Source organism: Puma concolor, chromosome C1 (assembly GCF_028749965.1).
Source record: "Puma concolor isolate L17-30 chromosome C1, mPumCon1.1.hap2, whole genome shotgun sequence".
In the NCBI taxonomy this organism is placed as follows: domain Eukaryota; kingdom Metazoa; phylum Chordata; class Mammalia; order Carnivora; family Felidae; genus Puma; species Puma concolor.
The window spans coordinates 6,705,025-6,729,041 of record NC_141674.1 but is presented as its reverse complement, the minus strand read 5'-3'; the positions used below and the strand labels follow the sequence as shown (position 1 = coordinate 6,729,041).

The following is a 24,017-nucleotide window of genomic DNA, read 5'->3' as shown; positions in this document are numbered from 1 at the left end:
TACTTCAGAACCTGGAAGAGCCCAGGCGTCACCGATGCTGGTCTCACCATTCCAGCCCCACTAATGGTCCCCAGATGAACCTGAGGATAATAGACTGTCCGAAGAGCTAATCTGGAAGACTGCAACCGTGTCTTAATGACTTCCAGCGGACAAGTGAAAATAGCACCAACCGTGCCCCCACACCTGTCAGAGAAGAAATCACAATCACATCAGAAATGCTATACCATTCCTTGTACAAAGAAAATGTAAAATTTAATGTTCCCCTATTAAGAAAAAAGGCACCGAGGTTTATTTCATAATTAGAACATGCTGGGAGGGCAAAAAGAATTTGTTGAAATCCCAGCAGCTAAAGAGAGAACCACGGTTAACACATTAGCGCATCCTTTAGGGTTTTCATTACTGACTTTTTAATCCCCATGCCGCCCCCCCACCCCCCCACTTACCTGGATGCTGTCTCTCTGTGTCACATCCACACCTACATCATCACTTGTAATGACAACGTACTATCACTCTGTGCCAACATTTTAGCCTGTTACTGTTAGTCTTTTCCAACTTCACTGCCATGCTTCAATGAATATTCTAGAAAATGCAGCTTTTCACAGTCAAGTATTATTCAGGTAATGCTACTATTTTGAAAAATCAACGTTTACCACAACACAGACTTCTAATAAAATAGGATTGATTTGGGGGTGCCTGGGTGGCTCAGTCAGCTAAGTGTCTGACTCTCGGTTGATCTCACAGTTCAGGAGCTCAGTCCTGCATTGGGTTCTGTGCTGACAGCGTGAAGCCTGCTTGGGATTCTTTCTCTCTCCTTCTCTCTGCCCCTCCCCTGCTCATGCTCTCTCTCTCAAAATAAATAAACTAAAAAAATGAAAAGAAATAGGATTGATTTGAGGGCACCTGGGTGGCTCAGTCGGTTAAGTGTCCAACTCTTGATTTTGGTTCAGGTCATGATCCCAGGGAGCTTTAGCTAAAGTTCCCTTTTTTTTTTAGGTTTATTTTTGACTGAGACAGAGAGAGAGAGAGAGAGAGAGGGAGAGAGACGGAACAAAGCAGGGGAGGGGCAGAGAGAGAGAGAGAGGGAGACACAAAATCTGAAGCAGGCTCCAGGCTCTGAGCTGTCAGCACAGAGCCTGACGCGGGGCTCAAACTCATGAACCGTGAGATCATGACCAGAGCCAAAGTCATACGCTTAACCGACTGAGCCACCCAGGCACCCCATAAAGCCCCTCTTAATGATGAAGTCCTCATGTGTCCCTCAGTCTCCCTCAATCAGGGCTCTCCTAATCACCCTTTACCATTTGTTCAAATCAAAATATTACCACAATTAAGAATTTAAGGGGCGCCTGGGTGGCGCAGTCGGTTAGGCGACCGACTTCAGCCAGGTCACGATCTCGCGGTCCGTGAGTTCGAGCCCCGCGTCGGGCTCTGGGCTGATGGCTCAGAGCCTGGAGCCTGTTTCCGATTCTGTGTCTCCCTCTCTCTCTGCCCCTCCCCCGTTCATGCTCTGTCTCTCTCTGTCCCAAAAATAAATAAAAAACGTTGAAAAAAAATTAAAAAAAAAAAAAGAATTTAAGTATTTTTCTTCAAAACAACTCACCTGGTTTATCCTAAAATACCCACTTTCACTTTTCTTAATAATATCCATGAAATTGGGCAACAATCAGCAAAACTAAAAGGCAACTGACGGAATGGGAGAAGATATTTGCAAACGACATATCAGATAAAGGGTTAGTATCCAAAAATCTATAAAGAACTTATCAAACTCAACACCCAAAAACCAAATAATTCAGTGAAGAAATGGGCAAAAGACATGAATAGACACTTCTCCAAGGAAGACATCCAGATGGCCAACCGACACATGAAAAAATGCTCAACGTCACTCATCATCAGGGAAATACAAATCAGAACCTCAATGAGACACCACCTACACCTGTCAGAATGCTAACATTAACAACTCAAGCAACAACAGATGTTGGCGAGGATGCGGAGAGAGAGATCTCTTTTAACTGTTGGTGGGAATGCAAACTGGCACAGCTGCTCTGGAAAACAGTATGGAGGTTCCTTAAAAAAAGTAAAAATCTAACTACCCTTCGACCCAGCAATTGCACTACTAGGCATTTATCCACGGGATACAGGTGTGCTGTTTCGAAGGGACACATGCATGTTTATAGCAGCACCATCAACAATAGCCAAAGTATGGAAAGAGCCCAAATGTCCATTGATGGATGAATGGATAAAAGAGATGGGGTATAGATACACAATGGAGTATTACTCGGCAATCAGAAAGAATGACATCTTGCCATTTGCAACTATGTGGATGGAACTGGAGGCTATTATGCTAAGTGACATTAGTCAGTCAGAGAAAGACAAGTGTCATATGACTCCACTCATATGAGGACTTTAAGACACAAAACATGAACATAAGGGAAGGGAAACAAAAATAATATAAAAACAGGGAGGGGGGCAAAACAGAAGAGACTCTTAAATATGAAGAACAAACACAGGGTTACAGGAGGGGGTGTGGGAGGGGGGATGGGCTAAATGGGTAAGGGACATTAAGGAATCTACTCCTGAAATCATTGCTGCACTATATGCTAACTAATTTGGATGTAAATAAAAAAAAAAAATGCATGAAATTGCACGTTTGACGTGCTAGTTACAATTAACAACGTGACATATCATCTAAAACCATCCTACCACCACAAATAAATGTTTTATTCTTTGGAAAACACTGATGATCAAGATCCGTGTCTGAATCATCTTTGTATCCCTGGCATCAGGACTCACAAGTTCACAAACAGTATTTGCTAAGCAAAGGAATTATTAAATCGAGATTTCAAGGAGAATGTCTTTCAAGGGATCTAAATGTTTGAAAACAGCACATACTCTCTACCTTCTGTCGCAGGCTCCCTTAGCCCAGGAGCTCCGCGTGGGGAGGGACTGTGTATTTACATGTTCTTGCACTTCAAGGACAGCACCTGGCAGACAGGTGGCTCAATAAAAATGATAAGCACCAGCACCTGTGATTGGGAAGCAGTAACAACAGGAAAGGACAGGCGCTGGCAGACACAGAATTACTTAAGTTAGCTTCTCTACCCCACCAGAAAGAAGTGTTGGAAATCTGGAAGTGAATCCAGCACCCGGCACAGACCCGGAAGTAGCAAAACCCCATACGGTAGTAGTAGTAATAATAACAATAGTATTATTATTATTACTATTTTGAAAGAGAGAGAAGGCGAGAGCATATACGTGGGGAAGGGGGCAGAGAGAGAGAGAATCTTAAGCAGGATCCACATCCAGTGAGGGATTTGATCTCATAACCGTGAGGATCATGACCTGAGCCACAATTTTGGCTTAAGAGTCACACTTAAGAGTCGCACTTAGCCACCCAGGTGCCCCTTCACAGGCAGTATTTTAAAATCAAGAGCCCGAAGTTTGATAGAGCAAGTGAAATATAGATAACTAAGAGCTGGAAGCTAACTAGCTTCCAGTGATTATTTATCACTTTAAATAATAGCATTATTGCCAATGACTGATTACGGTAGGCATTCAATCCTCCAACAAGCCTATGAGGTAGGAGTTATTATTTACCCCAATTTACCATGAGGAGTATGAATGGTAGAAAAAGAAAACAATATATACAGACTGGGGGGTGGGGGCTGTGGGAGGGTGGAGAGGAAAACAGTAATTTTTGGTTATTTAGGCAAACCTGCTTTAAAAACATGATAATAACACACCGTAAATGAAGCTGTTCATGCAGCAGTGTTTTCTGAACTGTGGGCCAAAGCCCACCAACCACAGATGCAATTTAGGGGATCACAATCGGCATGGGAAGGGAGAAAAGCAGGAAGGAGTTGAAGTATCAAACCACTATCATTTGACCCTCATGGACTTTGCAGGTGGCATTAGCCTTACTTTTTAGATGGGGAACATGGGTCTCAAGGAGGTTACACATTTTCTCAAAGTCACAAAGTGACTACGTGTCTCAATGGAGACCCAAATCCAGACCCTCTCCCTCCAAAGTCAGCGCTCCCCTCACTATACTCTTCGGGAGTATGACAGAAAGATGGTTTTGTTGGCTCATTTAGGCTATTTACTTTCACACTCAAAATGGGAAACGGCTGATTAGACAGCTAGGCCTTTAAAACTCTGTGTTCTTTTGCATCAAGAAAAAATTGTGAGCCTAACTGAATACTGGCCTGTATAAGTTGCTCTAAGCACTGGAATATATCCAAAGAAAATGGGTCACCACTAAAGAAAGTGGTGGTGGTGAGGTGTTAAAAAAAGAGATAAAAATTAACTTTCTAACTCAGGTATATTCACACAAAATAACCCTGACTTATGAGGAAAATGACCACGTGCTTAAAAGGTGTAACATTTGGAAATACTGGAAAACTTACACACTGCAGAGTAAGATAAAGAAATATCTGCAATCTATTCATGTTCAATAACACCACTCCACACCGCGGGGAAAAAACAGAACTTCTGGGTAGTCTTTCATAAGAAAGTCAGTAAACTCAAACACAGGCCAACCGCCTTTGCTTTGTCCCCATGTCAGTTACGTTCCTTCGTCTGGCCAACCATCAACCAAATCCACGCCACCGATCAAAGGAGGACCCCCTGGAAGGTGCGCTCACCCAACAAAGCCAAGTGCCCCACTGAGAGCAGGGCGGTGACCTCTTTGAGGGCAACAGACCACACTCAATGCCAGTCACTTTTTGTGTTACACACTGTGCCTATGGCAAGAGGGGGAGGGGTGTGAAAAGGCCCTGGCCTTCTAGACCACTCACCAGGCACCTCTTCTACTAGACAGAGGGGATGCCGCCTCAGGCTGTTACAGGAAAAGACTAAAGGGAAAAACACTGCCAACTGTAAACAATGGTAAGAAGTCACTACTCTGGGTGAGCCCCTCCCTGCCTACTAGGAAAAAAACCCCTCAAATGAGAGAAATGACCATCTATTTTAAGACTTTTTTTTTTAAGTTTATTTATTTTGAGAGAGAGAGAGAGAGCACGAGCATGAGCAAGGGAGAGGGAGACAGAGAAGGAGAGAGACAGAATCTCTCAGTGCAGAGCCTGACATGGGATGGGGCTCAGTCTCACAAACTGTGAGCTCATGATCGGAGCTGAAACCAAGAGTCAGACGATGCTTAACTGACTGAACCACCCAGGTGGCCCTAAAGTCATTTTTTTTAAGTCACTAGAAAACATTTTAAGTTATTAAGCTGTGATGGATACATAGCCGCTAAAATACTCAATTTTAACTAGAAGGAAAGAAGTTCCGATACTGAACTGAAATTCCCAAAGAAGATTCTTCCTGAAATTCAGAACATTTCATAGCAGAATATTTTAAAATACCTTTCAGCTCAACTTTTTTTTTTTCCTTCATGAACCAGCAAGTATAAGACCTTCATCTGTCTGAGAATATGAATAGAAATGTGGACTTCTCTGAACTGGCTTTCCAACTTTTTCTAAAAATATTTAATCACGTTGGGTCCAAAGCACTTATGATTACAACAAATTAATTACATTAAATGTAGGAAAAAGTTCCTACATCAATTCTCAATTCTATGATACAAAGACGACCTGTAATATTAGCTTGGCTCCTAACCGTGGTCACCTCAGCTCGGATAAAGCCCTGTCCACCGTGACTCTGTATTTATTTTTTTTAATGCTTATTTATTTATTGTGTGTGAGAGAGAGAGAGAGAGAGAGAGAGAGAGAGAGAGAGAGAACACGAGTTGGGTAGGGGTAGGGTGATAGGGAGAGAGAGAATGCCAAGCAGGCTCCACACTCATCAGCACGGAGCCCGACGTGGGGCTGGATCCCACAACTGTGAGATCATGACCCAAGTCGAGACCAAGAGCCAGACACTCAACTGACTGAGCCACCCAGGCACCCCATACAGTATTTTTTAAACTGGGCTCTTCCTGAGTCTCGGTTCAGAAAAAGACATTAACTCTGTCCACCAGCCCTCCCCCATCTCTGCTCTTCAGGTGCGCTGAACTGGATTCCCCCCTTTCTTATCTATGACACCGTGAGCAGATTCCATGATTTTTCCAGTAACTTTCAGACCTTCAAATTCAGTCCTAAAACTTCAATCCCAAATCTGATCCAAAACGTCCCTCCAGCACCGCCAGCCAGAAGTGTGGCTTGATGGGACTCGGTCCGCTTTTTCTTCCCTTCCTTCCAGGGTGTTCTGGGCACGAGGACAGAGAGGAGCGCAGCGGTCTTCCGCAATTGGTTGGTCTTGCCGCGGGTCCACCTGGCTGTGTGTTGCGTTAATGGCCTCGGCAAATGTTACGATTCCAGCGTAGATGCCGTGCAAGCCTGCTTGGAATGGTGTTCGATCTCCACCGCAAGCCCCAACACCGGGAATTCTCCTACTGGTCCGACCAGCAATTCGTCCCCCGATTTCCTTTCAGCTTTACCTGCAGGCAGCACTAGGCGCCTTTCCTTCCTCTGCTCCCCATGCTCCGTGACGCCAAGCCAATGGGCCCACCAGAGTATTCTCCCATGCCAGTCAGGGGGCAGCAAAACTGGCACTTGGTGGGAAGACACCCCCATGTCCGCCCTAAGCACACCGCACCGGTCCCTTCTCATCCATCTGGCATGGCGAATGCAGCAGCCTCCCACCTGCAGGGGGCACTGGCCATAGCGCAAGGTACCAGTCAGTCCTTTATGCTTCTAGTCCCCTCTAACTATAGCCCAGATCAGTAGGGACCGGGACAGGGTATGGGACGGGACAGCAAAACCCTCTCTCGACACTCCACATGGCTGACAACTATAACCTGTCTGCTCCGTATATACAGTGTGGGGCGAAGTGGTCAGCGGCAGTCAGGCAGATTCTGCCCCCTTTCTCTAAGTTTTAGGATAGACTCCTCTGGGTTCAGCTGTGGGGCGAAGGCAGCGGACGCACGGACAACAGGAAAAGTCACACCCATGGTGACAGTGCTGGCATCACATCGTCAGGAAAGCAAGTCTGACTGGATACCAATATTTAAGACCACTCGTCTCCAAAGCGGGGGACACGCTCTAAGTGTGCACAGTGGAATACAGGAAAATAATTACAGGAAAAATAAAATAAAATTCCAGTTTATTTCTAGTCTCCACCATTTACTTCCTATTTTGTGTATATGCTTTATAATATGTATGAAATCCACAGAATATAAACATATGCAGATATGCGCATTTTAATCATAGGGCTGTGCGATCAAGATTTGCAGAACACTACTCTAGGCCAGTGGTTCCCAACTGTGGCAATGATGCCCCCACCCGAGTGACACCCAGCTGGGTCTGGAGACATGTTTAGCTGTTGCTCTTGGGGGAGGGGGTACTGGGCATCTGGTGGGGAGAGACCAGGGATGCTGCCACACATCCTGCACGGGGCGCACAGGAAACCGACAGTAACACCCTGCCCCTCCCCAAACGATGATCTGGCCAAGGTTGAGAAACGCTGTTCTGTATCAACAAACTGGACATTATATTTGAAGGCAGTAGAACCAATGTGGAGGGCACTGCTGTTTGCCTCGCCGGCCTCCACTCCCCTCTTCCTCTGTCTTCATAAGACGCCTAATTTCTTAAGTCATGCAGTTTGGACCACATCGAACCCATTTCTGGTTTTAGCCCTGACTCACTTAATCAACGTAACACCATCTATGTTGCCATGTCATCTGTTCAGAGTTGGGCACATGATTCGGCCCAAAATAAACGGCATAATCCCCTGGGAGCAGTAACTGGTTTAGAGATGGGTGCATTAGAGTCGGCCCAATCAGATTAAGCTCAAGACTTTTCAATGGTGGAGAAACACTAGGAACTTCTGGAAGCCATTCTGTGTTCATGATCTCCAATCTTGGAATCATGCGGCTATTTCTGGAACACAGGAATCACTGAGGGGTCCTGTAGTGATGATGTCGAGCCGTTTAAATAAGCCCTCCCCGAAGCCTGTTCTCTAAAATTTAGGTGTATGTGCCAATAATCAAGCCAGTTGGAAGTGAATTTTTATTACTTACAAATGAAAGCCTCCTAAATGAGCCTAGTCAATAAGAAAATATTTACACCCTCACTAATTCAAGAAACCACTTACAGAATTTTAGTATTATCAATAATCTTCCAAAAAGCAGTTAGGACTTGTGTTTCTAGGAGGCTATGTTTCTTCCAACAGTTATGAGGAAACTCCCTGGATAGGATTTTGATTTTGCTCCTAAGGTAATACTGCTCTAACTACTGATGCCCAAGTTCAGAGATAACTCTCTGTGGGATATTCCACTCAGTGAAACCATGGAAAGGGTTTGAACAGGGTAGCAGAAAGGCCATGAGCGGCGAGCGGTTAAATTATGTCTTGAAGCGGTCATGAGAGAGAGGTGCTCTCTAGAATCTATTTGCCCAATTTTCTAAAAAATCTATTACCTGGATTTTTCTGTGTCTTTTCCCCCTCTTACTAATTATTCTTATATGCACCACCCCCCCTCATTCCTTCAGCCCAGAACTGAAGTCTTGTGTTTATCACATAAACATGTATTTAACCTTTTCATTTTACCCACATAAGTCGTACCTGATTATTTTCCCGCTATGGACTAGGTTTCTCTCTTCCAGTTTATGCAGAACAAAGCTAGACTATCACTATTACAACATTCACACTAGATTTTTTTCTATCTTTATTAGACCAGCGACACAAAAACGTTTAATTATGCAAATTTTTACCTTTTAAACTCTGAGTATCAAGTAACAAGGACACCTTTCAAAAGCTAGATGTTTTCAACAAGAACCAGTTTTCTACATACACAGTCACTCATCCTAGACACTAAAGCCGAGATCAATATGCTCTTTATTATAATTGCTACCCAACTGAGAGTCAACTGTTTTCCAGATTCACAGCTTCTACATAATAGCTACAACGTGGATTCCACCAACAAATGGTACCCGCCAGACAACCTGTGATCCCAATCTATGGAGTTTTCAGTAATTCCCCTTTTCATTGGCTACCTCCATAGTCACGACTTGAAAACACTAGTACCTGTTTATATATAATATTCTGGAATGTCTTATTTGAATACCTGGCATAAGGCTTAGAAGATTTCAGTTAATGCAAATTCTGTATTTACTCAAAGCAAAATGCATCGTTTTTATGCAGCTAATTATCTTTTAGATGCGATTTCCTATATTCTCTATCATTTAGAAAGAACATTTAAATAGCACCCTACTTTCTTTTTTTATTTTTGAGAGGGAGAGAGAGAGCGCGAGCATGCGAGCGAGTGCAGGTGGGGGAGGGACAGAGAGAGAGGGAGACACAGAATCTGAAGCAGGCTCCAGGCTGTCAGCACAGAGAGCCCGCCGCAGGGCTCGAACTCAGGAACCTCGAGACCATGACCTTGAAGTTGGACACTCAACCGACTGAGCCACTTAGGCGCCGGTAAATAGCGCCCTACCGAATGAATAAAAAACTCTTCAGTATTTTCTAAACCTGAGGAGAATCATTTTTAGCAAATCCACAAATCCAAAATAATGTTACTGTATGCCAATTAGAGTTTCAGCAAATCTTAATAGAGAACCATGTTCCCAATTCATAAATAATCAAAGCACTACTTTTATTTGGGACAATTTAACAGAGCACATAAATCTAAACCCCAGATAAGCCACACACTACCTTTTATTCAGTTAGTCAATCATTAAATAAGTATTGATTAGGCATCTGTAACAAGTGTGATACTGTACTTGAAGTGTACCGGTGATGAAAGGTGATGAAAACTGACACGGTTGCTATTCCCATGAAGGCTACTTCCAGCGGGAATCCTTCATACAAACACCGCACGGCCTTTAAAACCGTCTGTCACAGGGGTGCCTGGGCGGCTCAGTAGGTTGAGCGTCCGTCCGTCCAACTCTTGATTTTGGCTCAGGCCCTGATCCCGGGGTCTCGGGATTGAGCCCTGTGCTGGGATCGGCACTGAGCACGGAGCCTGCTTGGGATTCTCTCTCTCCCTCTCCTCCCCCGACTCTGCCCCTCTACCCCGCTCTCACGCACTCTCTAAAATAAAATTAAAAATTAAAAAAAATGTCTGTCACATATGTAAGATACACTGAAGAAGCAAAAGCCAACGTATATTCTCGATATACGTAAGTCTTATATAAAATATTATGTGCACACTGTGACGTGTCTTTTACCAAAATTTCTTTCAGCACGGCAGGCCCCCTGTCAAACACAACACGCGCCTCACTCCCAAGGTGACCATTAGCTGATACAGATTACATTCCTAGGCACAAGCAAAGTACAAGTATACCAGGTGACAGATGTCCATAATGCAGGGGAGGGGGGGCGATACTCAATCTTGGACACACCTTGGATTACCTATTTTAAAACCTTAAAGACATACTATAGTCCCACTAAGATACATTTTAAAGGCTATGGTGAGTATATTTGATGACAAAGGAAAAAACATATGCCACCAAAATAGGGCTAAAGCAGATAATCCAGGTCATCTGCCTCTAACTCCCGGGACAGCTTAGCCCGGCTCTTCCAGGTGCTGAGCAAGTCTACTAAGTCGTCACCTGGCTGTCACTGCTTCTTCAGCAGCCGAAGGGTGTCACTAACATTATATGGACTGCCAGAACCCCCGAGACATCTGAGAAGGAAAGTTTAAAGGATTTTTCTTTTATTTTTTTTAATGCTTATTTATTTTTGAGAGAGAGAGAGAGAGAGAGAGAGAGAGAGAGAGAGAGAGAGAGAGAGAAGGGGGGGAGGGGCGGAGAGAGACAGGATCTGAAGCAGGCTCCAGGCTCTGAGCTGTCAGCACAGAGCCTGACGCGCGGGACTTGAACTCACCTGAGATCATGACCTGAGCGGAAGTCAGACACTTAACTGACTAATCCACCCAGGCACCCCATTAAAGGATTTTTCTTTTTTTTTTTTTCTTCAACGTTTTTTTTTTTTTTTGGGACAGAGAGAGACAGAGCATGAACGGGGGAGGGGCAGAGAGAGAGGGAGACACAGAATCGGAAACAGGCTCCAGGCTCTGAGCCATCAGCCCAGAGCCTGACACGGGGCTCGAACTCACGGACCGCGAGATCGTGACCTGGCTGAAGTCGGACGCTTAACCGACTGTGCCACCCAGGTGCCCCAAAGGATTTTTCTTAATAGATATAACGTCTGGACCCAGAAGGGCCACTCCAAAGGATTTCGGTGTTTCTCTTCCTGAGAATGCTTAAACAGTAGAAAAGGAACCACAGGTTTTGTTATGTAGTAACAAAATCTGTTTAAATGTGCTTTTTATTTTGATAACAATACAACCCAGATTTGGGGACGAGAGGGAAGAAAACAGAAAACTGCAGTATCCCTAAAGATACTAAAAATCAACATCCAACGAATGACGTTACCCATGCAGAAGTAACACATCGTAAGAGCTGGTTACGAATCAATGTGCTGGTAGGTGTCAAAACCTTAAAGATGGGTTTTGCCTCAGTGATTGTACCTTTAATGGTTTATCCTAAGAAACCAATCAGAGACCTACACATACAGGTACACGTAAGGATGTCCAGTTATTTGTTTGTAAAAAATTAGAAATAAGATTAAAAAGAAATTATGTCATCAGAATAAGTTAGGGAGCCCTGTCATAAAATTACTTTAACATCCTCACTGAACTCCAGTCACTGGGCTTGGAAATTGTGTTCACCTTTTTCATGGCAACCACTGAACAGTAGAGTGACTACAGGTATACTCAGAAAATTCACTCCCGTGCTGTCATTAAAACTCAATATATTACTAAGAAGAAAGCAATTTAAAGAATACGAGCCTATTTTAAAATTAGCTATGAAATTACATTTGGTACACATATACGTGCAGAGAACCTTTTCCAAAGAGCTTATTTTTAGGTGTTGGTTTGTGGGTGGTTTTTCCTGCAGTTCTCTTCTTTAAGGGTAACACTGTGTTAACAAGAGGACTATTACAGATTAATGTAGGAGTATTTTTTGCCTTTGCAAAGAACCCAAGAAACTGTCTTTAAAAACAAAGTTAAAGAAACTTAAAGGACTAGGAGGGAGGCAGTTTTTATCTCCCAGGCTCTAATGTTAATTTTCAACTTAGTCATAAGCCTCTTATACCTGATACACATAGTTATTCGCTGTCATTAATTACTGATAAGTTAAACTTGCTTGGTATTAGTTCCCAACGGCTATTCACTAAATGGGAGGAATGTGACAAATTTACAAACAAAGGGCTCTGACTTCCTTACAAAGATAATGAATCTTAGAGTTTTGGAAAGATGCCAGCTTCAGTGGAAACTACTAGTTAGAGCAAAGCAGGGAGTCTGCCTTTGGGCCAGGTGGCCCCACTGGGTTTACTGATTTTAACTATATGATATACCAGGGTTCTTTCATAAAAGGAAAGGGAAGTAACATACATATCTTAGGCTAGTGGGAATGTATCAAAATCCAATTCGTTACTGCCAAAACAGCCCTTCGAAGATTCATTCTGTCTTGAGGATCTACAAGAAATCCGGAGCTGCTGTAGAAGATGGAACTGAAACCTGTTAACCACGATGGCTTCAGGCACCCCCCTAATAAACTCTACATTTTAATCAGTCCGCGTGAGTTGTGCCGCTGGTACAATTTTCCTCCATCACAAGGGAAGAGGCTGGAGCTCCAGTAGGAGAATCAGCAGCCAGAGGGCACTGTGAAGGGCAGGTAGGGAAATTCATCAAGACAGGGCGACAGATTTTGCAGTAAGCCTCACAGAAGCTGCTGCAGACCAGGTAACTCTCCTAGTCTGGGATACAAAGAATTTTTTTAAAAAACCACCTCACTAAAAACAGGAAATCAAAATTACGGAGTAAGAAATCATTTTTAAAAATTACCCTTCTTGGCTTGAGAAATGACTTTTGCACGGCCAACCTGTGTAAAACTCCCCAGAATGAAAATTAATACACTAGATTAATTTAGGAATACACCCCCATACCCGTTACTCTCAGGAAACACTGGGGGATGATGTGACCGGATGGAGAAGGAAGGACAGGTTAGAGATGAATGAGAAATTCTTCCTATCTATGAAGAACCAAAACTTTTTGGCTGGAGAAACAAAGTGGGTGATCACCTACATAAGAACAAAGAGTTCAGGAACATTTTCATCCCTTACTTTTGGGCAGGTTAAGTTCTCCACCGTTACTGGTTTGTAATAAGGAGCACACTTCAGGCCAAGCTGCAACTAAAATACTCAAGTCAAGATGATAATCCACAATAAATTCTATTTTATGCAGACTGTCCCACACTTAAAAAATTGCTGTGCCAGGCCTCTTATTTGAGGTCCTCAAATAAGACCAAATACCTGGAAGACTGCAAAAAGACCCAAAGCCACCAGCTGTATTAAAAGGAAAAAAAAAAAAATTACTAATACTCAAAAATATTTTCACTACTATTTTCCGAAGAATCGAAAGATCAGCTCCCTTCCTAACCCCCCTACCACCCGACCTCCCTAAAACTGCGTTGCCACCGCTGAAAAATACAAAGTGCATGACGATCAAAAAAATGCAGCTCTCAAAACAGGGCACATCTTACGGTGGACGCGTCCACCGGCAGGTGAGAAGCATTTCAACACACCGCCCCGACCTCATCCTCCCACCCCCACCCCAAGGCCCCCGGAGGCCCTCCCGCGGGTTGCGGGCCAGCATCGCGGCTCGCCAGCGCTACTTTCCAGGCCCCTGCTGATGCCCAACACCTGCAGCCCTCTAGGCTGGCTGAACTCGCCGCGGTGCGACCCCAAGGACCCCCCGGGCCCACCCCAGCACCCGCAAGACTGCCCAGGCCCTTGGGAAACAGGCCCTGGAGCACAATCCGGGCAGAAGGACAGCGAGTGCAGCACAGCCAGGGCGGCCGGCCGGGAGGATGTGGGGCGGACCGAGCCACAGTGGCCAGGCAGGACCGCCCCCGAGTGACACTCGTCACGCCAGCCTCTGATTGTTTAAGAGGAGAAAAAGCCAGACTCGCCGAGGCGGGGGAGAAAGGGCGTGGGAGCGCGGCGGGCTCGGGGTGAAACCACCCCCGGGGGATGCGGCCCGAGGTGGGGGAAGGCCCGCGCCCCCAGGGCCTCCCCACCGCCGGGACTTCCTCCTCTGGGAGCCGGCGTTCCGGCCCGGCGAGGGCGGGTAACCGGGGGGCAGGGGGCGCCCCAGGGCGTGGGGAGGGGGGGGGACGCAGGGTCTGGACGGGACGCTCACCCGCCGGCGAAGAGGTGAAGCAGCGTGTTCTCCTTCTGCTGCGTGCCCGTCGCCATGGCCGCACCGGCTCCACGGCCCGCCGCCTCCGGGTGCCCCGGGAGCGAGGCCGCTCGGGGGATGCGCGAGGTGGCCCGCTCCGCTCTTCCCGCGGCCCTCAGGCGGCTGCCGGCGCCGCCTCCATGCGCGCGCGGCCGCACAACCCGCTCCCTCGCTCAGCGCCCTCCGCGGCGTGGCCGCCGGCGCCTCACCGGCCTCTGCGGCGCGAGCCCAGCACCAGCCGGAGCCCGGCGCGCGGCCGTCACGTGGCGGGGGCCGGGCCGTGACGTCACGCGGCGGCGCGAGCCCGGGGCGGCACGCGGCGGGGGTGTGGGCCCGGATCCCGCGCGCCCATTGGCCGGCATGTGAGCGTGGGCGGGGCGACGGCGCAGCCTGGGCGGGCGTCTGCTCCGAGCGAAAGGCTGGGCGGGGCCGGTCTGGGCCAAGGCACCGGGAGTGAGAACCGGCCGACGCCGCTCGGTCCGCGCTCTGATGCAGACAGAGCCGCCTTGGCAAAGCCTAGGGGGACTCAGGGCCGGGACTCTTCCTTTTTTTTTTTTTTTTTTTTTTAGTGTATTTTTAGTTTAGTTTTTGTGATACAATGTGCAAAAAAGGTGTATAAATTACATATTGCATCCCGCAGCTCTGTATTCAACGTCCAGCTTAGGGAAAACACATAAAACAGCCTAACTTATTTTTGATTTTTCTGTAATTAGCATTATGTCCTGCAAAAACGCTTTTGGCCTATCCTTTCTGATCATCTGCCACCCAGGCTTCTGAGCTCCAAGCTTCTATATTCAAGCTGCTTCTCTACTTGTCCTTGGGTCACTGTCAAACTCAGCTGGCATCTTCCCTCCAAGTCTGATAGGCAGGCCTTCCCTGGTCGCCCGGCAGCAGCCTCTATCACATGATTCCACTTCATTTGCTCACATAGGCCCCTGCAGTTATTTTGCTGATTTATTCCTCTAAGCTGACCGTCTACCCCTGGAGTGTAAGCTTCAGGAGAGCAGGGATCTTGTTTCTTATTTCTGGTTGTTCCTGATAAGGTACCTGCCGCCAGTAATGACCCAAGAAGCTAATGAATACTTGTGCCGAACTGAACTCATCTTTCCATTCTGCCCCTTCCCCAAACCTGCCCTGCCTCTTGTATTTCCCGTCCTGGTGGTGACACCAGCATCTGCACAGCCACTAACACCAGAAACTTTCCTGTTACCTTGGACTCCCCACTCTCTGTTTCTCTCAGCAGCCCCTCACTCACCTGGCATTTCTGTCTCCTGAAATTCTCCCAAAGCCATCTCCTTCTCTGTGTTCCTTCCATTACTGTTGTTGAAAGTTTTCATGCCTCTCACCTACTCTGCAGTAAAAAAATCTGCCCCTTTACCCAGTCTGTCATTCCCCACTTCCATCCCCCTCCGGAGCACTACGTACAGAATATACCATGTTTTCAATCTCCAGAGTGGCTAAAAGCAGTACCTTGACCTAACCAAGCTGCTAGATGTCCAGTGTGTAAACACAAAGAGAGCTTAAGCAGAAGGGAAATTGTGTGCAAACACAGGAGCTGGGTATTTGATTGCTGGGACTCTTTAAAAACAGCTTTTAGGAGCAGTCATCCAAAACGCAAATGCAGTGAATACTCCATATTAAAACCATTACTCCCAGGCTTAGAAAGAGGGAAAGCCATACGAGTGCTCCATGATATGAGGAAAAAGAGGAAAGGAAGGAAATAAGGCAAACAGGAAGAAAAAAAAAATCAAGTTTCTTCGTGTTTCCTGGATCTCCCAGATCCCTGGTGCTTTAGCTGCTTGTGAAGTCAGCGTTGGTCTTAGCTGAAGATGATTTATGGGGCATGAGTACAAGGAAGGAGAAAGTAATACAACCCTGTTAACCAGGAAGGAACCTCTCTCATCTAGGCAGGATTCTAACCCGAGGGGATGCCATCCTTGAGACACAGCCCTCCACATTGGCTGCTCTCACGGAAGTGTCTGAGGCTGGGACCCAGGCTTCTAACACCAGGGCTGGGTGCCAGCCTCTATTTATTTATTTATCTTGGTGGCGACTCCACGCTCAACGCAGGGCTTGATCTCATGGCTCTGAGATCAAGAGTCACATGCTCTATCAACTGAGCCAGTGGGGTGCCCCCAGCCTCTGGCTTCTTTTTTTTAAGTTTGTTTATGTATTTTGAGAGAAAGAGAGAGAGAGAGAGAGGGGGAGAGAGAATGTGCACGTGCAAGTGGGGAGGGAGCAGAGAGAGAGGATCCGAAGCAGGCTCCACATTGTCCGCGCAGAGCCCAATGCAGGGCTCGAACCCATGAACTGGGAGATCACAACCAGAGCAGAAGTTGGATGCTTAAAAGACTGAGCCACCCAGGTGCCCCAGGCTCTTGCTCTCTTCTGCTCAGCTAGCCTAGGCTGTGCTGGACGCATGCACAGCCCTCCCCGCCTCCTTGTTAATAGTAACTCTGCCTTCATGTTAGAGTTTTTCCAAGGTCTTTCATGTATATTATCTTGTTGGATACTCACCATGTTTGGCAGCCCTGTTGTTTTCGTTTCCTTTTTATGGATAAGCAAGACAAATTTGCCCAGGGTCACACAGCTAGTGAGTGGCTGATGCAATGATCTTTCATGCCTCTGTGCCTTAGAACATGCTGTTGCCTAGGATGCCCCCTTCCTCTGCTGGCCCAATGCCTTCTGGACCTCATTTGAGACCAGCTCAAAAATCAGCTTTTCTGTGAGGCCACTGCTGTTCGCGTGGGGGCATCGAGTGCTTCCCTCTCCTGTTACCTGGCACTCAGCAAAGGGATCGTGGCTGTGGCTACCAGGTCATGTTGCTGTGCATTCTTGCAGTGCGGGGCACCAATGTTCCCTCCCTGCCTGGCATACGGGTTGGTGGGAGTGAAGGCTGGGACAATATTTTCAGAAGGAAGTCTGGACGTTTTGCCAAAATGTTGAAATGTGCACATCCTTTGACTGCCACGTGGAGGAAGAGATTTCATTCATTCATTTATTCAACACCTATTTATTGAGCATTTACTCTGTTTAAGGTAGTGTTCTAGGCTCGGGGTACATCAGGGGTTAAAATGGGTAAAAATCCTTGTCAAAACAGGAGCGCTCAGATCCAGCGACACATGAAAAGGATTATGCATCAAAGCAAGTGAGAGATGTCCCCAGGATGAAAGGTTGGTTAACATTTGGAGGTCGATCAATATAGCATAGGAACAGAATAAAAGAGAAAAACCAGGTGATTGTGGCAGTAGATGCAGAAAAAGCATTTGACAAAACTGAATACCCATTCCTGGAAAAAGCTCTTGGCAAACTGGGAATATGAAGGAGTTCCTCTCCCTGAATAAGGGTGTCTAAAACAAATCTACAGCTAACTTCATACTGATAGTAAGATTGCTTGCCTGCCTCCCTAAGATCAGCAACAAGACCATCTATGCTTACCACTTTTCAGTGTGGCACTAGAGGTCCCAGTCAACGCAATAAGGCAAGAAAAATAAATACAAGATATAAAGATCAGAAAAGAAGAAGTAAAATCGTCTTTAGTCACAGAGGATATAACAGTTTACTACGGAGTCCTAATGAATCTGTATAACAAGAACTAAAACTAGTTAGTGAATTCAGTAAGATCACAAGACACAAGGTTAATTATACAAGAAAGAAAGAATTTTTGCTAGCTACGAGCAATTTGAATATGAAAAAAATTTATTTTAGTGTTTATTTATTTTTAAAGGAGAGAGACAAAAAGCATGAGCGGGGGGAGGGGCAGAGAGAGAGGGAGATGCAGAATCAGAAGCAGGCTCCAGGCTCCGAGCTGGCAGCACAGAGTCTCGGATGCGGGTCTCGAACTCATGAGCTGTGAGATCACAACCTGAGCCAAAGTCGGATGCTTAACTGACTGAGCCACCCAGGCGCCCCCCCAAAAATTCTATTTACAACAGCATCTGAACAACAGCAACCATAACAAAGAAGTCAGACATAAAGGAATGCATGATTCCATTTATATGAAAATCTAGAAAAGGCAAAACTAACGTATAGTGACCGAGAGCAGATCAGTAGATGCCTAGGGCTGGGGCTAGGAAGGGGGTTGACTGCAAAGAGGCCAGAAGACATTCTTAGGGTGATGAAAATGTTCTCAAGCCTGATCGAGGTATACATACTTGTCAAACTTCAGTAAAATGGTTGCATCTTGTTGTACGTAAATTATATCTCAATAACATTGATTGGAAAGGAAAAAAGCCAAGCAGACTACATGTATAAGCATACATCCAACAAATCAAGTTTAGGGATGAGGAAGGGCACAGACAGATGGTTCTACAGGGAGATCCACTTAGGCGCTAACCCAATTTAAGCCACCACTCCCAGACTTGGTAGGTGGGGGAGGAGAGGCTTGTTTGGGTTTTTTGCAACTGTTCAAATTTTGAAGGGCCTGAGGCTCCCTGATGACCCGTTGCTGGTTTCTTCTTGCTTTCTTCCTCTGATTGGTGGCTGTCAAACCTCTAATTGCTTCTTTAATCCTTGTTTTTCTGCAAAGCTGCCCGCTCCTGGGAAAACACCTCCCACTGCACCCCCACAGGCTAGGATTTCAGATCTTTCCAGGGAATTGTATGGAGCATTTTGCTTCCTTATTAAGCCTAAGGTTGGAACAGGGCTCTTTTCCCTCCTGAGAGGCCTCCCCTAGAATGAGCTGATGTTCAAGGCCCCTGTCTTCCCAGGGGCTGGTGGGTAGCAGGGGCAGGGGGTATGGTTGGGGGGCAAAGGACAATTGCCCAGCGGGCTGCTGCACTCCTCCTTTTGTTTCTCCTTAAGAAATCCAGCCAGAGCCAAGTTTCTGCCACAGTCCTAATGAGGCTCTGCGAGCCCAGCCTCCTTGCTCATAAAAGGCCTGTGTTGTCCCGGCTCCCGCAAGGATAAGCCGCGGCCAGCAAGTTGCCCTCTTCAGGTCTGCCAGGCTGGAACCTGTTTGTCCAAGCTCTTTGTGAGCCCATCGCCCCTGACGCCATGCTTCCCTGTTCCTTTCTTAGAAGGAATGCACTGTAGGGGAGGAAAAAGAAATTTGCTTCTACCCTTCTAGGTTCTTGGCTGTGACACCTCCTGTAATAAAAGAGAGATTAACAGGAGAAAAACGATTTAATTTCATACGTTTGGGGCCCCCAAAGACATCAGACCCAAAGAAGTGACCGGAGCAGATAGGTTTTCTACCTTTTTGACAAGGAAACCATAAAATTTGTGAAGAACTGACAAGACAAAGAAGTTTGGGCTTTTTTGGAAATTGGAAAGGAAGTACCAAGGTTTGTTTATCTTGCCTTCAGTACTGAGCAGCAGACCCTGTTATGGGGATTCTTCCTCATACCTATTGGCAGCCGTTGAAATGTACAAGAAGTCTAGTTCCAGAGTGGGCTGGAGACAAAGAGGTTAAGGAGCTGTGTCACCCTAAAAGAAGGGAGGGTTGTCTTTTATTGAGTACCTGCTGTCCGCCAGCTTTGTGCGGAGGATGCTGTAAACACTTAACCCCTGATCCCAAACCGCCAGAGCTGTTCTGATGACCTCAGAGAAGTCCGAGGACAGAGGGTCGCAGATACCCTATACTAAATGACACCCCCAGGGCACCACACCCTCTCCAAGCTCCAAAAGGTTTTGAATAGTTCTCCTTCCTGGGATTTAAGGACCCCCTGTAAATGGCCTCCCGGTCAGGCAAGGTCAGGGTTTGCCATGAAATGGGGCGGACCAAGGTCAGGCTCGGCTGCTGGGGGAGTTAGCCTCCGGGCTTCAGGGCCGGAGGTTCCTCAAGGTTCCTCCAAGCCCCTTTCACAGATGAGCGGACCAAGCTCAGGAGAGGCTGAGGAAGCTACCCCTGCCTGCAGAATGGGGGCGCTTCCCCGCCAAGCTGAGGCCGAGGTGAGCGCACCCACCCTAGAGTCAGGCCGTGTGGGCTCAAGTCCCAGAACCTGGGGCAAATCAGCCTCTCTGAGCATCTGTTCCCCAACTGCCAGAGGAGATGATAAATAATAGTACCTGCCTCCCGGGGTTGTGGTGAGGATTATGTAAGGTAACTGCGCCTTGGCCAGAGGAACACAAGCCTCGTTACAGTCCTGCTTCTGGCTCCCCAGCCCCTCAGTATGGGATCAAGTCACAGTATTGGTGGGACGTGGCTGGCAGCTGGAAAGGCCGAATAGGGCAAGAATCTTTGAGGACCCTTGGTATAGAAGTGGGGTCTGGGTTCTCGTCCCCAGCGTGGGGCCCTGAACTGCGGAGATTCCCGTTGCCCTCCTCAGCCCCACAGCGCTGAGTCGAGGGATGCTGGGCCGGGAGCGTCCACATGGGTGTCGCCATTCCAGAAGCAACGGTGACCGGACCCTCAGCAGCTTCCCCCGGTTGGGGGGGGGTTGGGGGGTAGGGCAGGGCAAGAGAGAGAAATGGGGTAGACACCACTCACTCACTCATTCATTCCACGGGACAAATGCTGCCTTGTCCCCCACTCTGTTGTATACCTGGGTATGCCATGGGGCATCCGTGGCGGGTGAACTTCACGGTCCCGCCTGCCTGGAGTTTTAGTCTTGCAGAGAAGAAAATTCCGGGTGGGGAAGAGTTCTTGCTCTCCGGGCAGCTTCACCTCAGCTACACCTGACAGAGTTTTGACAAGTAACAGCTCTCTCTGGCTTTCTGGAAGACAACACAGAGTTGCTAGGCAAAGGATGGAGACCAGGGCCAGGAGTCCCAGCGGCTCAGGGCACGCGTCCCCACCTGGGTCCCGGAACCGTCGGTGAAGCAGAAAGAGCTTGGAGGAGTCACTTTTTTTCTGTTTGTTTATTTAATTTAATTAATTTATGTTTTTTTTTTTTAAATTTTTTTTTCAACGTTTATTTATTTTTGGGACAGAGAGAGACAGAGCATGAACGGGGGAGGGGCAGAGAGAGAGGGAGACACAGAATCGGAAACAGGCTCCAGGCTCTGAGCCATCAGCCCAGAGCCTGACGCGGGGCTCGAACTCACGGACCGCGAGATCGTGACCTGGCTGAAGTCGGACGCTTAACCGACTGCGCCACCCAGGCGCCCCGAATTAATTTATGTTTAACCTTAATTTTTTTAAAATGGCTTATTTATTCTTAAGAGAGAGAGAGAGAGAGAGACAGAGCAAGAGCAGGGGAGTGGCAGAGCGAGAGAGGGAGACACAGAATCCGAAGTAGGCTCCAGGCTCCGAGCTGTCAGCACAGAGCCCGACGCGGGGCTCGAACTCATAAGCCACGAGATCATGACCTGAGTGGAAGTCGGACACTTAACCGGCTGAGCCACCCAGACGCCTCTAATTTATTTATTTATTCTTAGAGGGAGAGAGAGAGCGTGAGAGCGAGCAGGAGTGGGGGAGGGGCAGAGAGAAGGGGAGAGAGAGAGAGAGAGAGAATGAGCAGGGGAGGAGCAGAGAGAGAGGGCAATGCGGAACCTGATGCAGGGCTCGAACCCACGCACCGTGAGATCATGACATGAGCTGAAATCAAGAGCCAGCTGCCCAACAGACTGAGCCACCCAGGCACCCCCGATGGGTCCCTTTCCAATGGGCTTTTTTTCCGGGCCTGCCCGTTCAGGGAGGCAGAACCAGGCCACCTTCAGAGGGCTGAAGGGGTGATGTGCCAACAAGCCCCGGGGAGTTTGAAGAATTCATTAGCTCCTGGAAACGATCCCAAGTGCACCGTGCTCCCTGGGGAGCTGGCTCCGGTTGCCGGCCTGACGTTGCTGCGGTCTAAGTAGGGCAGAGCCGGGATGCCGGGGCCCTGGCCCTGGTCAAGGGAGGGCCACAGGTCTGCAAAAGGGACCAAGAATCCTAGCTAACATTTATAGAGTGCCCATGCTTGTGTCAAGTCACCTGACTATTACAACAGCGCGGTCAGGTGGAGACTATTATTATTGTCCCCATTTTACAGAGATCACTGAGGCCCAGAGGATTTCAACCAGTGTGTTTTGGTTCCAGGGTCTGTACTGCAACCTCCTCCCAGGACTGGACTGGAGGCTCTAAGCAGAATGCATCCCTAGACTTTCTCCCTCTGACATTCAAGTTAAGCTGATCTGTGAGCCACTTTTCTTGGTGCTGATATGCAACCTGTTAGAAGTGAGGGAAGAGGGAGGCAGGGTCAAGGAAGAACAGGCTGGGGTCTCGTTCCCACGGGCTTTATCTGCCACGGCTGTGGCCATGGACAACAAAGCTAAAAATAATTGGGGTGGGGGCGGAGCCTGGGTGGCTCCAGTCAGTTAAGCAGCTGACTTCTGCTCGGGTCAGATCTCATGGTTCTGGACTTCGAGCCCTGCATCGGGCTCTGTGCTGACAGCTCAGAGCCTGGAGCCTGCTTCTGATTCTGTGTCTCCCTCTCTCTCTCTGCCCCTCCCCCACTCATGCTCTGTCTCTCTCTCTCTCTCCTTCAAAAACAAATAAAAATTAAAAAAAAAGATAACTGGAGGCACCTGGGTGGCTCAGTCGGTTAAGCGTCTGACTTCGGCTCAGGTCATGATCTCACGGTTCGTGAGTTCGAGCCCCGCTTCGGGCTCCGGTCTGACAACTCGGAGTCTGGAGCCCGCTTCGGATTCCGTGTCTCCCTCTGTCTGCCCCGCCGCTGCTTGCACGCTGTCTCTTGCATTGTTTCAAAAATAAATAAACATTAAAACAAAAAGACAAATAAATAAAATGCTTGCCTCTTACCAGGTGATTCAGAATCTTCGCAGCACAAACCCGCTCTGAATTAGAAGCGGCCCCTCCTGCTTCCTTGAGGCTCAGCCCACTGTTTCCTTATAGATCTTATTTACCTCCGGGCCTCTCCCACTAAAAGGGTGGGGTCCAGGACAGGGCGTAGTGTTCCCCAAACCAGTGCTCAAGGGCACTGGGGGAATGTGGTTTGACTGTTGACAGATAAGGTGGGTCATGTGGCCCGTGGCGATTTTACAGATGGGGAAACTGAGCTCTGGGAGTTGCAGGTTACTGAGCTATACAGCTGATAAGGGCAGAGATAAGACGAAAGCTGTCTTATCATTCCAGATTCCAGGCCCCTTCTGTCCTATCCTGATGCCCACCCCCAAAGGGGATGTTCTGGGCAGTTGACAATGCGGTTTAAAATGTGGTTCCTACAGCTCAAATATTGCCAAACTTCCCACTCTGTGATTGAGGGGCCACACCCTCTCCCTGGATGACCTTACCCAACCTGATAAGACTTTAAAAACCATCTGTCTGGCATCCCGATGACCCCACCTCTTCCCTGAGATCTGTTCTGGAGTATCCACTTACACACACAGGTTGCTTTCTAGGTGTGGAATCAGTACGGCTCTTAATGGTGTCATTGAATCATGAAAAGTCTGAGTTATATATATGTTGTTTTGGGAGGGCATACCTTTTTTTTTTTTTTTAAGATTATTTATTTATTTGGAGAGAGGGAGTATGAGCGGGAGAGGGGCAGAGAAAGAGGGAGAGAGAGAGAATCTCAAACAGGCTCTGCACTGTCGGGACAGAGCCTGACATGGGACTCGAACCCACAAGCCACGGGAACATGATCTGAGCCCAAACCAAGAGTTGGAGGCTTAGCCAAATGAGCCACCCAGGTGCCCTGGGGGGGTAGAACTTCTGCCTGAATTCCTCCTGATCTGGGCACTAGGGACTCAGGTGAGAACAAGGAGTGATTCCCATCTTCGTGGAGGTCAAATTCTAGTTGGGGAGACTGTCAACCACAAAGAAACAAACGGTACATTAAATCATTCCCTGGCGTCCAATACTGTAAAGGAAATATGTAGGTTCTGGGATGGT

General features: G+C 47.4%; 1 protein-coding gene across 2 annotated transcripts in view; it reads right to left on the bottom strand.

The window, feature by feature from the left end:
- SLC25A33 (solute carrier family 25 member 33) overlaps nt 1–14,498 on the bottom strand; it is a 34,292-nt gene extending 19,794 nt beyond the window's left edge. Inside the window, exons 1-2 of one of the 2 annotated variants that reach the window (XM_086715612.1) lie at nt 14,204–14,498; nt 4–183 (exon numbers count right to left, since the gene is read on the bottom strand). In XM_086715612.1, coding sequence (XP_086571738.1) covers nt 4–183; nt 14,204–14,259 — 236 coding nt within the window. In that variant the 5' untranslated portion in view covers nt 14,260–14,498. Of the gene's footprint in view, nt 1–3; nt 184–14,203 lie in introns of those variants that run through there. The other variant, XM_086715613.1, reaches the window with a different exon arrangement.
- Between the last annotated feature and the right edge of the window lie 9,519 nt (nt 14,499–24,017).